This window comes from Crassostrea angulata, chromosome 8 (assembly GCF_025612915.1).
Source record: "Crassostrea angulata isolate pt1a10 chromosome 8, ASM2561291v2, whole genome shotgun sequence".
Taxonomy (NCBI): domain Eukaryota; kingdom Metazoa; phylum Mollusca; class Bivalvia; order Ostreida; family Ostreidae; genus Magallana; species Magallana angulata.
The window spans coordinates 48301986-48318809 of NC_069118.1; the positions used below are offsets into that span (position 1 = coordinate 48301986).

General features: G+C 29.8%; 2 protein-coding genes across 2 annotated transcripts; both read right to left on the minus strand.

The window, feature by feature from the left end:
- Positions 1–851: 851 nt before the first annotated feature.
- Positions 852–4044, minus strand: LOC128161043 (metalloproteinase inhibitor 3-like). Its single transcript, XM_052824298.1, has 5 exons — positions 3914–4044; positions 3507–3598; positions 1420–1525; positions 1180–1304; positions 852–1031 (listed from the first exon to the last, which is right to left on the minus strand). The coding sequence occupies exons 1-5, from the start codon at positions 4023–4025 to the stop codon at positions 852–854; spliced, it is 615 nt and encodes a 204-aa protein (XP_052680258.1). The 5' UTR covers positions 4026–4044.
- A 6295-nt stretch (positions 4045–10339) lies between these two features.
- Positions 10340–16824, minus strand: LOC128158878 (metalloproteinase inhibitor 3-like). Its single transcript, XM_052821851.1, has 5 exons — positions 16713–16824; positions 16367–16458; positions 11358–11463; positions 11025–11149; positions 10340–10638 (listed from the first exon to the last, which is right to left on the minus strand). The coding sequence occupies exons 1-5, from the start codon at positions 16822–16824 to the stop codon at positions 10471–10473; spliced, it is 603 nt and encodes a 200-aa protein (XP_052677811.1). The 3' UTR covers positions 10340–10470.

The following is a 16824-nucleotide window of genomic DNA, read 5'->3' on the forward strand; positions in this document are numbered from 1 at the left end:
ATTTTTTCCTTGCAAAATCGACAAACAATATAACCATGTGATGTTTGAATATTTCAAACGCAATCTTACACTTTAGTAAAAACTGTATGTATGTGAACTTAACGGGGTTTTTTTTATGAAACGAAAAAAAACGATTTAATTTATGATTATCTGGATTTTAAAAGGTAGTATATATATATATATATATATATATATATATATATATATATATATATATATATATATATATATATATATATATATATATATATATATATATATATGATAAGCACAAACATTGCAATAACTCTCAAATTGACATATACCTGCCCATAGTGAATGATAAATATACACATAAAGCACAAATAAATGCACCTTTTTAGAGCTCCACCTCCGCCCCGGCCGGGGCTTGAACTCATGACCTCTGGAACCCAAGGTGGAATGCAGTTAAACGACAATTTGAGAGGATTGGGGCAATACGTATTGCACAGATATGTACATATAATATAGATAAAATATGTTTGTGCTTATTATATGTATATACTATCTATGCAATGTGTATCGTCCCTATCATTTCAAATTGTCGTTTAAATGCATTCCACCTTTATTTCAAACGACCGTGTAGTGAGCGACCAGCGCGCTAGTTTCCCTTCGTCATCAAAAGCGAAAGCAAGGTTTTTGTCTTGCCTAGATGGCCCAGTGGTTTTATATATATATATATATATATATATATATATATATATATATATATATATATATATATATATATATATATAATCATTAACGAATCAGTTTTATTGTTTTGCGATACTTTATTACTGTAAAAGTCACATAAACATGATTCTGAAAGATAGCCATGAAATTAAATAATTTTAATTCAAGGATCGATATGCGCGCTGATTAGAGAGCCAACGACATCTTCTCCCATATTGGATGCAAGAATCATTCTGATAGAAGCAAGTTTTGTTGTTCATGATCAAACATTCATTTTTCTTTGGAACTGTGCATGCAGAATAATAATAATAATCGTCCATAAAACCACAGTGGCTGACCTGTAATAACATTTCATATATGTTCATGTTAATAACTAATTACTGCTAAAAGTGATATATGTGTAATTGACCTTAAAAAAGCGCATCTCAAAACTCAGCATCAAAATCATGTTTAGATTTTCTTTTTGTTATTACTAAGTAGACTTACAATACAGGAACAATTGTTTCTATAATATCCGAAATTCAGTGCATTTCTTTGGAATTGGGTGAGTGAAGACAACTGACGGTTCCACCTACACATATGTGTCTTCCATTTTTGACTTCGGATACTTCCTTTATATAAGATAGTATATTTGTAACTACCATTCATTCATTAAGCTCCTACAGTCTAATTACAAGTTACTAAATCTACAGAATGATTAGAAAAAGAAACGTAGGATCTAATTACCGCTAATGATGTATTCACGGCCAATCCGGAAGAATGCACCACAGGATGCACCACTAGAGGCTGTATAAATCCTTAGTACAGGATGCCTTAAAGGATGTTGTCTTCTCTGCAAAAAGACATGTGTTCTCAATGCAAACAGTCATATCGATTTGAGTCAATGATTTGTTTAAAATTCAACACGTATTGTTTTTCTTGATTGTCTGCAATTACAACAACGTTTTAGAATATAATAAGAACCTACAAAATCTGTGCAACGCGTCTCGAAATCATGTGATGGGACTGCAATTTACATTATGATATAATGGTACAGCAACATGCACATAGCACATCAACTTAATTAAGAACATCTTTCCTTAAAAAATGGACTCCGAAATGATAAGGCATTTTAATCGTGTTTTTAAAAAATACTTTTATTTAATTATAAAAAACCATTTTGAATGAATACTTAAATTTGGAATAAGGAAATAGTCCACGTTAAAGCACGGACATTTAAAACTACTTGCCCCAATGTGTAATGTTTGCAATTGTTAACCCCCCTTATAAACAGAACAATGATACATCATAACTTCTGTCAATTTATTCCTGTTCAGAAAGAAAAAGATGATTCATTTTCAAATCTCTGTAAAATACAACTGTTCTGTTGGGTGGGTGTAAAGAAATGTAATATCAGGTAATTAATTTTACTATAAGTATATTTTTCTTTTTGCTGCAAACTTTGCTATTGCGCAAAAGTGTACAGCTTGATATTTTGTTTATTAAAAAATGTGGATTTCATTTTTACATTCAAGACTTGGTATTGTAACTCTACTTTCTATGTCTTACATTTTTTTGGCATTAATCATTAACAACCATTTATTTTTCTGAACAAAAGGTTTATAGGTCATATTGCTCACCCGAGCAACATTAGCAATAATATGATCTATACCAGCTTTATTGCGTCCCATTCAAAATACTGGAAAGTAAACGTGTAAAATTTGGCGTGTATGATATTTGGCGGAAAAAAAGTTTTTAAACAAGTGGCGTGGATTTGATTTAGCGTATTCCTGAATGTTCCTATTCATTTACACGTGTGCATGGCATATAGCGATGTACTTGATTTACCGGAAACTGCATTCCGCTTTAAACGCTAATTAGAATACACAACCAAATGCAGTATGGCTGATATTCAAGCATGCTTTATTAAGGCATCGTTTCAATACTACATAAAAAAAAATGTAAGCATTCAATCACAAATATCAAACGCGTTCGTACGAAAGAAAACATGTTTTGAAAAATGTTAACATGCGTTTCTGGATTATAAGTAATGTTAAGCACATGAGTTTGCGTTGTCTGTCACAGTTAACAAGAATTTTGCATGTACTCTAATTGTACGTCCTTTTTATTTGTGTTAAAACATCTACCAATGTATTTCATAAATACAAACACTTTATTTCACTATTTTAAAAAAGTAAAGCGTAAAATGTCTTTAAATAAGCACAATAATAGGACATATACAACTGTGTAAATAAATTTCAAAACGTTCTATGCATTTTTTTCTTGCAAGGAATTTTTTTTTCTCTGACGGCGATAATGATTTTTAATTTAAATTGGAATATGAAAAGTATACGATTTTTTTTTTGTAGTGCAGATTTTGCATTTTATGAGTAAAAAGTAAATATATATGATAAAGAAAGGGTTACTTTTAAAATTAGGGTAAAATATAATGATAAATAAACTGATCGATGATAAGATCATATCAAAGAATTAGGCGACAGCTAGGTTTTGACGTGTTTTCGTCCATTTTCGTTTATTGAGTTTCAAAACTCAACCCACATAGATTATATAGAATAATACGGTCAGCATATTTATTGATAAAATATATGTATAAAGTGATATTTTGCGTTTAAGTTTGAAAATGTAAAACACCAAAAAAGTAAATTACGTTTCTACATAATATATCTTTAAGTCATGCTTAACAAAACCACTTAACAATTATAATAATCAACAAATTAAACAAGCTTTTCGCAACATATGTTGTTTACATCAGCTATAGTTAATTGGCTCAAAAGTATGCTTTATTGAAATCGGATAAATGTATTTAACAATACCTTGTAATTTTGAAGAATCAGTACTGTGTAAAATACTTCATCAAACCTTGAACTGCCTGTTGCAGTCCGCCTCAAAATCCTTGCTGTGATAACTAAAATGATATTTATTTTCATACGTTTAAATATTAGCCTTCAAAAAGCTCTGAAAGTTTTTCTCATACTTTTTACATTTATTTTTTTAAATTTATCAAATTGTTAATATAATTAATAAAAAAGAAAGTGTTGTGCGTTACAATGACATTTTTAAGCATTCATTTGCAAAAAAGATATACATGTATCCCTATAGTTCTTAGATTCTCCGTTGATCTTGGTTTCAAACGAACGAAAAAAAATATTAATTGCTAAAATTATAATTCAAAAGTATTTTTTGAATTACGAATTTTTAAAAAAGAAGACAGTATCCTTACCAAAATCGGAATTACAAAACTGTGTTTGAGGATGTCTAGATGCACATGAACAAGCTTCAGAGTTGGTAAAGATGAAGGTCAAAACAACACAAATAAACACCAGTCTTTTCATCTTGATTGCAACGTGCGGAATAAACGTGTGCATGTACATGATATATATATATATATATATATATATATATATATATATATATATATATATATATATATATCAAAAGGTGACATTTGGGCATTGATTTGTGTATTAAAAAAAGAATTTAAATAATATGATAGTGTGGACATGTTTTTTCATATATTTTTATATGAGGTTAAGAAACGAAAATGATAAATGCTTATAGGTTTTAACATCCAGCTGCCTTTGCCTTACGGATTAAAGAAAGTTATCTAAGAATCGAACATCAAGTACAATGAATTGTGCTACAAAAAATTTTAACTATCGCGCTGACTTAAGTTCTCTAAACACATAGTATTAATTGTGCATCAACTTTTAAAACAGGATATTATTTTTCTACATCTATTGCTGTCTGTTTTATGTAACCTAATGCTAATGACTAGTATCAATTTATAACACCCTGCCGTCAGGTGGTGGGAGACAAGTCTCACGTATATTGATCTGGTATATGCCGATAACATACATGTAAAGTTTTAGTAATTCATCGATTAAATAGTCTCGTCCGTCAAATAGTGCTGATTTTTTCCTACCCTTTTATCTGTAAACATTTACTCCATTATTGTTTATAATAACTCTTACAGTCCGGACTTCCTAAAGCTTGTATTTACAAAATACAAAAAGAATACTGCAGCTTATTCAGGCAAATGTCCAGATACCTTGTTTATAAACATCTGTGTTTTGATAATCAGTGATAATTATTTTCTTTTTATAAAGCATGCACTGTAACCTGATATATTTAGTTTATTAACTACACAAATTAAACACTGATGCTTTTTAAAAAAAAAATAAGCATTATTAGAACTGGTTACGAGAATGTAAAAACTGATATCAAAAACAGAAATCGTCCATTTCTTAACTTTTAAATTAATTATTCTTTATTCATTTTTTTTAAACTGGTGTAACTTGACGTTATCAATGCTTCTGACAAATAATACTCACTCTGAAATATCATTTCCTATGAATTCATATTTTACATGTACATATAAGTGCTTGATGATAAACCATACACGGTTACAATGTTTTAAATTTTAAATGAACGAATCTGCAATTTTGTCAACAATTACATAATCTCTCTATTGCATTTAGAATTTTAAGATCACAAAGAATTACTTATGTTTGCAAATCAAACTTGCATCTGAGCCAGAACTTGATTTCCTTTTTCGTATGGAGCACGCACTCTTGTGGGTACAAACAGACGTGTTCCGAGCACGGCCATCTTTTGTAGCGCTATCGCGTCAGGTGCACGGTAGGCCATCCCTGTAGGCAAGTAGTATTTCCCTGGGTTCTGCTGAGGTAATTTCATTAAGTTTTTGTATAAATAGATTGTGAAAAACATTTGCCACTAAATGTTATTGCTATTTCATCAATAAAATCTTAGTGAATTTATTTATCGTAAATGTATCTGGAATTACTCTTAAGTTTTAAAAAATAATCTCTCTGAGAAATGTGCCATTAACCCGTTGATTAACTGTGAACTGCATGATGGAAAGTTGCACCTTAAAGACAGCTTGATTACTTTAACAAATTCGTGGGACAGAGTTCAGTAGACATATTATAATGTCAGGAAAAAAAGGAAAAAGAATTTTCCACAGAAAGAATCGAATTCATCATTACTAACAAAATGACGTTACCTATTATGTAATATGTTTGCACTAGAAAAATTGTTACCGAATCTGGAAAATAAAACGTTGATAGCTGTTATATAGACTGATCCTTATGATGTCTCAGATCAATTTTTTCAAAAAGACCAGAGAGATGAGAGTAAAGGATACCACTTTATACATCGCTATCTAACGGGACTACAGTTTTGGTATTCCGAAGAAGAAACATATTTCTACAAAGGTAGCTCTTTATATATATATATATATATATATTTATATTTATATATATATATATATATATATATATATATATATATATATATATATATATATATATATATATATTGCTTTATGGGGCAGAACACACCGATACCAATACGTTTGTCTGGAGAGAACATATGTTCTGGTATTATCGAACGAAAAGGATGTGATATATGTTATATAGTGTTTTCTAATCAAAATCGTTGTATAAACATTTTTGGTTTCATTAACAAACGACCTTGTAAACAGGTGTCATATCTTACAAGTAAATGTACATTATATTTTCAAAAAGTTAATTGGTGTTTTTCTGCTCAATAAAAAAATTAAATTTAAGTTAGTTATGTCAAAGAATACATTCCATTATATTTACCCTCTACACAGTTTCTTGCCATTTGTTGAGAAACAGATAAAATAATGTACCATACACGCATTTCCGACATTGTGTTGAATATTTCTTATATATCTTTATATGCCCGTGATTTTTTGTAGTTGTAATAAGTATTCATATATGTACAAATATGTTTTTCGATGTATGAATATATTTTTTAAACAGTTTGCAGTGAAGATATTTTCATTTTAATCTTAAGTTAAATATTTCAAAAAGCGGACCTATGTTATTTGGATATTTTTAACTGAATGAAAGTCTCGGCATTAGTAAATTTATTATCGAACTTAGAAAAGAAAACAGTCAATGGTTTTTGTTAAGGTCTAGTATCTCTATATTAAGAAAAATAACTCTTTTTTACAATATATTTGTAAAATTGATATTAATTGCGACGTGTCAAAATATAGATGCTTTTGCTTGAAATGCAATGATAATCTTTCATCTAAAGAAAGATTTTAGATTCAATGAGATAAAAAGATAACATCTATATGTGCTAGATGAGTATCATCAGGTTAACTTTGCTTTGCGGGACATGAATGTAAAACACCTGGTTACTCCTGGAATTCAACCCATGGTCAGGAGTATTGTTACAAGTATCACCATATAAGTCACTTATTTCTTGTGGACTCGGAACGTGATGTTGTGTTTTTACAATATATCATTGGTAATAAACGAAACCAATTCTTAATTAAAAAAAAAATATATTTCACGAACTCTCAATATTATGTACTAAACAATATTTGCATTTTATCAATTGTGATCAATTTTAATGATATCAATGATTCAATGATGACGATAAATTAAAGAAAAATAACAATATAACAGCCACTTATCAACAGGGTATGATTAATAGGCAACTCTCGCAACAAATTTTAGCAAAAAGTACAACTTAACAATATAGAGAATGATGAGTTGTTTTAATCAAGAAATTTGTCCTTTTAAACGATATTCTTTTACCATATTATAAAAAAGACTGGTACCTTAAATACAAGTTTTATTTTTTACTAAAGCAATCTCCGTCATCTGTAACAAAACACTCATTCTTCTGTAAATTCAAATTCTTCTGGGAAATCACTATATTACATGATCAGTAGAAATAGTATAAGTTCAATTTTTTGAATTTCTTCTTTAAATTTTTACATATAGAAATCCCAGGCATAGTTAAATAAGTACTTATAATCAATGTTTAAGTCGTGGTTCATTTTTGAGTTTATTTTTCTTTCTGTCTTGGTGCACTACTTATGTCCAAAGATGTAATATTGAAAAACGGAAGAATATAAATGTCATGCCATTGCATTATTGATAACATTTGGATAAATGCCTACTTTTTACGAAAGATAATTAGTTATGATAGAGAGAGGCGGATTGAAATAATGTAACAATTGTGTGACGTTAATACCTGTTTAAACGTATTCACTGCCATTATTGAAGAGCGAACCGCATTCTGCCTCGTTAGAGGCTGTAAAGATTTGTACACGACGCCATTTAATATAACTATCTCTTTGAAAATATCATACAGTTCTTATAAAAAAAAATAGAAAGATATTTCTTAAAAAATTAACAAATAAATTATGCACCTGAATATTACATGATTATATTTACATTCTACTTTGTTTTTACCATTAAATTTTGTGATCTTTAAATGCCTCTAATTGCAACAACATAATCACTGCAAATGTGTTAACATGTATTATACATAAATAGTTCCCAAACATTGATTTCAATGTTAACGGTATCAAATATATTTCTTTCGTGTTTTTAAAACACCGTGTATTACTAATGTTCAACATGTTTATTCTATTGTTAAATGCAAAATATCAAGAGTTCAAGGCTCGACTCAACGGTTTTATCTGATAACCAGTTGAAACCAGTTTTAGAAACAGCTGTTGTCTGCTGTTACTAGTTTACTCCCTCCGCACCTGCAATTTATACCGATATAATGAAATAATTGATTTTATCTTTAAAGGAAAGAATGTTACTTTAGGCATTAAATGATTTATTTTTGACATCGTCGTGTCAAAAACTGCCGTCAGTTGAGCAGTCAAATTACTATAAAGCGCTAACGCGCGTTATTCTATTTTACTGCTCAATAGTGTAAAATGTATATAAAATATCAATTTAAAAATGTTCCAGTCCGTGAAAATTAGTGAATTGATAAACAACAATGCTAAAGTATGAAGAAAGATAGTTTCAACGAAAAGAAGTCGTTTGCAATATATACAGTGTAATGTACCATTCCATGTTCATCATGAAAACTAATTTCAATTTATGTTTTCTTTATAAAATAATAATTTTACAATGCATCGGCATTCCATTCAATGTAATTTTAAAGATGCGGAAAATTGCAATGATTTTTTGTTTGAGTTTTACCTGTGAACTATTTTTTGTGAAAATCATCACAATGGTGCAAGTGATTGCAATTAAGAAATCTTTGATTTTTTTTGCAAACAGTGTCTTTCTGTATAAAATATTCATTTCATAATGTACCTTTCCGTGCAAATCAGTCTTAATGAGTCCATGGAGTTGCAATAAACGAGTTCCCTGAATTTAAAGTAAAATACAATTTGATTTTTTTTGGGGGGGGGGGGGAGGGGTAGTTAATAAAATAGTCATTTAGTATGTACCATTCTATTTCAATCAATCAAAATTGATGCAGGGACCTGCAATAAAAAAATTCTTTTAACTTCCAGTAAAATCAAAAAGAAGCGGAGGTTGACAATGGTTTTCGAGGGGTGTCAATGTCAACTGTTATCCTCCCAAACAGGCACTATTTATTTTGTTATACTGAATGTCTTAATTTTTAAAAAAAATTTACTGCTTTTATATAGGAATAACGTGAATTCTACAGCGAACCGTACGCGCAAAATTTTCGCGCATGTAACATTTTTTAATGTTACCCGTTGCTAAGTGCGTTGCTAACGCTGAGGGTAATAGAAAAGATTATGAACTGCGTCTTAACCAATCAGATTTCATTATTTAACATGAAAGTATAACACTATAAAATGTTATTTTTCAATGTGCAAGTCCGTGTAAATCATTAAAATAAATCCTAAATGATGCAAACGACCGTAATGAAAAACATTATCAGAATTTTAAAGAAAAATGCAATCTTTCTTGATATTTGAAGACTGCGTGCAATTTAGAATAAAAATGAATACCAAAAGTTGACCATTTTATATGTTTTGTATTTTTTAGATTTCGTGATTTCCCAGATTTCCTACATAATAATTAAAACTTGATCATTAAGCAATTTAAACGCAGTGTTGAATGCTGCATCTTCATATAGCATATACTTTACAGTTTGCAAAATTTAATAAAGTCAAGTTTATACGTTCAAAAAACCACTGACAACTAATGTATAAGTATTTGTTAAGGGAAGTAAATAATCATTATTTATTGAAAATCTTGAAATTGTAAATCTTGAAATTGTACCAAAAACGATACATTTTCATATAACTGCAATATCTCACTTACATACATTTTGATATTTAAGAATTCTGAAACTGCTTCCCCTTTACCAAACCTAATTTGTACATGAAATAATAAATCTTGACATAATCATAGAAGATCTTTTTAACGAGCTCATTGCTAAGCAGTGAAGCTAATGTTTGAAAAATTGGATCTGTGGTTTTTGTTTTATAATTTCTGTTTGCTTTATTTTCATTCTTTAAGTTTGAAAAGGGGCGGTCTAAGTATTATCACAGACAAAGACATTAAAAAGGTAAATATCTAAGTATTCAACTTAGATCAATTAAATTGTAAGTGATTTTAAAACAATTTTTTCGCAACAATTTGTACACTTAGCTTGATAACAGGGTCTCTGTTTATAGAATGATTTAAAGTTTTTATTCAGTTTTAACAATTTGTTCAACCACTCTGCTTTTTTTCATTGCAAACACGAAATGAAGATTACTACGAAATATCTAAATATTTAAATTGCAAACTTACACTGACAAACTGATAAGTTGCATATGTGTTAACTATCAGTATTGTTTTCCATTCAAAAAATAATTCTAATTTTTATTTTGATTTTGAAAATTCTCATATATAAAACAATTAATCAATCAAAATCGTTTTGTGATACTTCATTGTAAAAGTCACAGAGGCGTTACTCTGGAAGTTAGTCATAAATGTACTTCTACTTCCCTGGACTGTCTGCGCACTGATTCGAAAGCCAACGGCATCTTCTCCCATATTGGATGCAAGCATCATTTTGATAGAAGCAATTTTCGTTGTTGATGATCAAACATTCATTTCTCCCTGGAACTGTGCATGTAGGATCGTCCGTAAAACCGCAGTATCGGATCTGTCAATAACAGTTCATATCTATTCATGCCAAAAACTGATTACTGCTCATTTAAAAATAACGTACAAGAAGTTAACATCTGAAATGATTTCAATTAATGATAGCATCAGAGGGAAGAAGGTACAAAACAGTTTATTAGCAACATTTAACAACGCACATTGATTTATATATCTATTTAGATTTTTGCCTTACTGCAGTATAGTTTTATTTATACCATGATCAAAGCAATGTTTAAATTATGTACTTAATTGTTTTATAAAAACGAAAACAATAATACTTTTTTACCATAGGTGATATTTGGTACTAGACAAAACTGAATTGTTGGTCTAACAATCTAATTCTTATTTCAAAATATTTCTCTTTTTTTTAATATTTGGTAGACTTACATTACAGGAGCAATTGTTTCTGTAATAGCCGAAGTTTAAAGCATTTCTTTGGAATTGATTGAGAGAAGACGTTTCACGGTTAAAGCTACACAAACTTGTGCGCCATCTGTTATTCTGGATTGATCCTAACACATGAAAAAAATAACAAACATTTAAAAAGAAACCCTGTTCGTAACGGAAGATCAAAATCGGGTTTTTTTATATAATTATATTGTTATTCTCTTTGCTGTACAATGTATTTTTAATTACGACTAAAGCTTTAAAGTCTTGTCAGCAGTAATTGAATTTAAAGAATAAATAAAATTAGAAACATTTTTAGGACAATCTCATTACCGCTAATGATGTATTCACGGCCAATCACAAAGGATGCGCCACAGGATGCAGATTGGGAGGCGGTATATATACTTTGTACAGGAGGTCTTATGGGATATTGTCTTCTCTGCAAAAAGTCATGTAAAAATATAAGCATTGCAAGTCAGTGCAAACAGTAGCATCGAATTAAGTTAGAATTTTCAAAGAGATCTAGACACAATTTGATGACAAAATGATAAACAACCGCTTCAATGTGTTCATAAATGATATTATCAGCAAAAAAAAATTGATTGAAACGCATTCCAACAAAACTCATTTGTAAACAATATCAAGACTCGAGCTATGTATACACGGCAATGAATTTTAATTTGTGTATCTTGCTCTTATCATAATATTATAGTTCCAAATTTGGACACAGCATTAAATATACCCATTATTACCATTTTGGATATTGGAAGTGGAAAAATAAACTTTTTCTCAAATCGTATCTAAGTCCCTTTAAAATTCAACTCGAATGTTTGCTTAACTTAGCTTTGTCTTAATTTAGTGCGACATTTTAAAAAGTAAAACATGATTCTGCAAATTATTTTTTTGATATGCATTAAAAATATTTTTATAAAATCGGTGAAACAAAATAACTTCGGAACCATTAATTCTCATTGATTGATGGGACCGAGAAATACATTTTGATACACTTAGGTGCAGCTACATGTACATAGCATACAATCTTGAATTCGTACAAGTCATATATATATTTTTTTTGTTAAATGACTCAGAAATGATGAAACGTTTGTATGTATAGTTTTATTTCATCAGGAAAAACCATTTAAAAGAGAACTAAAAATGGCAATACGGAAGTAGTCCACATTAAAAGGAACATTCAAAACAATGTGTGCGATGTTTGCACTTGTTAACAAGTCTTGTAAACAAAATGATGATACATCACAACTTGTTTTGAACTCTTTCGAAAAAGTATAAACCTTATTTTTTTTAAATGTTGTGGAATTTTTTTTTCATGGTATTGCAACTCTACTCTCGTTGTGTTAACGTAGATTGGCATTAATCATGAACAACAATTTTTTGTTTAAAAAAAAATTAAAAACTTAAAATCTGATAATGTGCTTTAAAAAGAAATGTGATGTACAATTAGGCAATAGAAAGAACCATAATTATTCAATGAGGTCAAATTTATGCTCCTACCCTCCCCCCCCCCCCTCTTTAAACAAATCTAAAAAAAACATCATATCAAATAGATTGATTTATCAAACTAAAAACTAGTTATTTCAGATACAGAAATACAAAAAGAAGTTTTTCAACATCCATCATTACATGTGATTTTATGACGTCACGTAAATAGACGGTTACCCGCATATTCTGAAAATCACGAAAATCAGTTTTCTTTATATTCAACAGTAAAAAGAAAGGTGCGCAATATGGCTCCAATTTTTTTTTTCACAAGAATCATTGTTCCTGTTATTTTGCACAACATAGCAAAATAAAAGATGCTGGAGCAAGCATGCGCTCGACGGTTTTTATTTTCCTTAAAAAAATTATAGTAAATATCCAATTTGATTAAAACACGTACTTTTGTGAATCTAGCTCATTCAAGATATATATTATTCCAATATCACATCGAAGAAACTTTTTTTTACAAACTTGAAACGAACATCTTTTAATCCATCTGAAAGAAAATTTCTAAGACTCAATTCATAACTTTGAAATTTTGGCGCATGGAAACATTTAATCCTACAGGTAGTCTTCTAGTGTTGCTCAAAGTGTTTCAGTTATCAAAAGATGAAGTTATTTAAAGCATTCCAATATGTTTATAAAAATGTGGAAACAATGTCAGCACAATAACATGGGGAATGTTTCAACATTGAAATTTTTTTTTGATAATGATATATAGGTAAAAAAAGGGGTTTCTAGTCTTGCTCGCAAAGTAAGTTGCCTCGCATGACTTCTACATATTACCCCTTTGCAAGACCCGTACAAAATGTATCATTCTCAATTCCCTTGATATCAAACATGAAGAGCTGCCAAATTACAGCTTTAATTCTTTCTTTCTTTTTATTCGCATAGCCAGCTCATCTCATGTATCTTGTACCCATTTTAACCTCTGAGTGGAAAGAGTGCCCCATTAAAGTAACTTGCCGAATAATGAGTAAAACGTTTGACAAATGTGCATGCATAAAAATTTCAGCGCATGAAAAGGTTTATAGTTTATAAACATTTCGTCCGCTGATTACGGGCAACAGGTTAATATATGTACATGTATCACTTTGGTTCCTCTACATGTGCTGACGCATGCCGACGAATAGTAAGAAGAGACTTGTATGTTTAGTGTATATATTTACATTCAGTGTATATTTCCTGGAAATCTGCGACGTTCAATTTTTTCGAGGACACTTTGCCAATTCATGGGCCATGAACACAAAAAATTAAAAGATTTTATGTGTTTTGGGTATATTTATTTTTTTAGCAAGATTAAATGAAACGTTCCATATTACATAACCAATTTGATATGTACTTTTGAAAATATTTAAATTTTATCTACTCCTTAAAAAAAGGTTTTCTCAACACAGTTTCTGGCACTATATTCTAAGTCGCAAAAGCAAACTAAATAACGTTAATATGGCTGTTCCATGTATGTTTCATATTCCTGAATCAGAGCGTATGAAATGGTTTAACAGCGACAATACAAATATATTTCAAACAAATAGACATCAGTATGAATATAAATATAAGCATTGAATGCTTATTATTTTGGATGTTGTTGGTCCTGTAACACACCGAGCGGTGGGGACAAATTTTCTCACCACCCTAACGCGAGGTATTAAATTTGTTTACATTGAATAGTGTGTTACAGGACCGACGACATCTAAAAATAAGCATTCAGTGCTTAAATAGATAGCAGGAATATTTATTCTTTTTCTGACATTCAGTTATTAGTATAATGTATTCTGATTAATATTCTGATTAAAGTATCTTCTAAATGTTCAGACCTGTTTTAATGTTTACAATAACTCAGAATGTTACCTTAATGAAGTCTATTACATGCGTTTACATCTAGATGTCACAGATAATATGTTCATGTAAAGTTGCTTAGATCAAATAGGTGTATCACAATTAATCATGCCTTATATAAAAGCATATTTTCATAACACTACATAATAATTATGAGCATCAAATGATATCTCAAACGCGTTCTTTAAAAAAATATGTTTTACATGCATTTTCCTATTATAGTTGTTGTTAAACAGTTTCTCGTGCGTCAGCTGTCAGAGTTAAAGCAAGTATGCATGCACTTTTTAGTACGCCTTGTTTGTAATATTTTCTGTTATGTCTGCCAAAGTATTTAATGAATACAAACGTTTTGTCACACTTTTTGAATGTTGAAGCGTAAAAGGCCTTTAAATTTGAAATCTCATCGAACAATCACAATTACGTTAATTAGCGTTGTATGCATATACAGTAATCATCGCAAGAGATTTTTTTCAGTAGAAATATTTTTTTAAAAAAAATGAATCGAGAGATGGCAAAATAAAAGTAATGTGTAATCTTTACAAAGCTACTCCAGTAGTTCTACACTTTAATTAACATATTGCATAACCATTTTATTAGTAAATTTTACAAGCAACAAATAGTCCACACTTTATAGGAATTGGATTGAGGGAAATTATAATAAACTCTGACAGATGCATTGCATGAAATAAGATTTTTTTCTTTCAATTCTTTTAATTTTCCCATCGTCAATTGTCCGTACTTATGTAGCAATACGTATACCTTCACCTGCATATTGATTTTTCGTCTCTCAGTTGATTCAATACGCAATGTCATATTCACGTAAGAGCAATTTTGAAATGAGGCAATTGATAAAACAAGATTGTCAACAGTCTCGATTGCAGTCATCATTTCGTACGTTATATGGTCAATAAAACGATCATGTCCACAAATAAAATTTATCTCTATGTCAAATGCTGACAGAGGTTTTTCATACTTCTTGTTATGTCATTAGTAATCATAAAATTGTCTACTGATTTTTTTTCCGTTTTTGCCATTTACGACAAGAAACACTCGCTGGGTGTGGCCGGTAAGCAGAGGATATATCACTCCTTCATTGAACCTGATTCTATCTCTAACTTTTCTAAAGGTCCGTGTATTCTCAGCTCCTATTTTATATTTTTCCTTTTAACTTTTGATAATGAACACTATTCGTGATCACCACAATTCTTTTTGTTCAAACATGTGTTTAATTTAGGTTGTTATTCCGACAATATTTGTAACCAAAATCAAATACTCTATTTCTATAGACTTTTAAACAATTATAATATTGCTGGAAGTTTCAGAAGTGTCGAGTTTATATTTTAAGAATAAAAATAGTATGTCTAGGTTCTAGAATAATATATCTTATTATGACATGCTTAAAAAACCATATATCAGTTACAGCAATCAAATAAACAAGAGTTTGACAAAATCTATTGCATGAAAAAAAGGTCAAGATCTAGTAAATGAAAGGTGCCTACTTTATGAAATTCAATATATGAATTCTTTTATGGTGCTTCATGGCAATATCTTTGTTTCATATGGTGTACCGGGGATTAATTTTTTGGTAAACACAATGAAATATCTTGTTTTAAACAACATGTAAAATAAAGGAAAAAAGTAACAACTATCGGAGTTTTGTCCATTTTTTACTAATGATAATAATCTAGATTGCCTACAGTCTCGCCAAAAACGATAATAAACAAGCCCTTGGCCTCCTCTTTAAAATGATGTCAAATTGAATATAGGTACCGGGATAACTTTTCCCGTGATAAAGTATAGAATGTCAAAATATTGTTTTATTTTCTACATAATTCCTTTAAAGCCGTAAAATACGGGAAAAGATTCCAAAATCAATTATGACGTCATAATGGTTCTATCACCAAAAAGACAGTCTGGAATCATTTACTAGATCTTGACCTTAAACTATCGTTAATTTGCTCTAAAGTACACTTTAATGAAATGGGCAATTATTTTTTTAACAATACCTTGTAATTCTGACGTATCAGCACTGTGTAGAATACATTCTCAAATTCTGTACTGTCAGTTACCGTCCGACTCAAAATCCTTGCTCTGACCACTAAAATGTCATTGATATTCAAACGCTTAGAATTAACTTTGATATGAATAGAAATTTTCCTAGCATTTTCAGTTTTGTAACATCTACATTGTTATCAATAATTATTTCAAGTTGTAAATGGAAAGGTTTTAAGGAAATTTTCTAATTCTCAAAATGAAATGACCATCAAGATAAAGAAATTATCTCTTAATCAATATTTTAAGACCATTTAGAAAATTTCTTTACCCAACCTAAAAAAGACATTTTATTCTTACCGAAATCTGAGTTACAAAACTGTTCTTGTGGATGAGTCCGTGCACAAGTACAAGCTTCGTTATAGGTAAAGACGCAAACCAAAACGACGCAAATAATCGCTAGTCTTTTCAT

Excerpts from the sequence above, each read along its gene's own strand:
- LOC128161043 (XM_052824298.1), bottom strand. The coding sequence starts at position 4,025 with ATGAAAAGACTGGTGTTTATTTGTGTTGTTTTGACCTTCATCTTTACC. Across the intron at positions 1,305-1,419 it reads CCGTGAATACATCATTAGCG|GAAGTATCCGAAGTCAAAAA; the intron begins GTAATTAGATCC and ends TCTTATATAAAG. Across the intron at positions 1,032-1,179 it reads GAAACAATTGTTCCTGTATT|GTCAGCCACTGTGGTTTTAT; the intron begins GTAAGTCTACTT and ends ATGTTATTACAG.
- LOC128158878 (XM_052821851.1), bottom strand. The coding sequence starts at position 16,824 with ATGAAAAGACTAGCGATTATTTGCGTCGTTTTGGTTTGCGTCTTTACC. Across the intron at positions 16,459-16,712 it reads GTTTTGTAACTCAGATTTCG|TGGTCAGAGCAAGGATTTTG; the intron begins GTAAGAATAAAA and ends ATGACATTTTAG. Across the intron at positions 11,150-11,357 it reads CCGTGAATACATCATTAGCG|GATCAATCCAGAATAACAGA; the intron begins GTAATGAGATTG and ends TTCATGTGTTAG.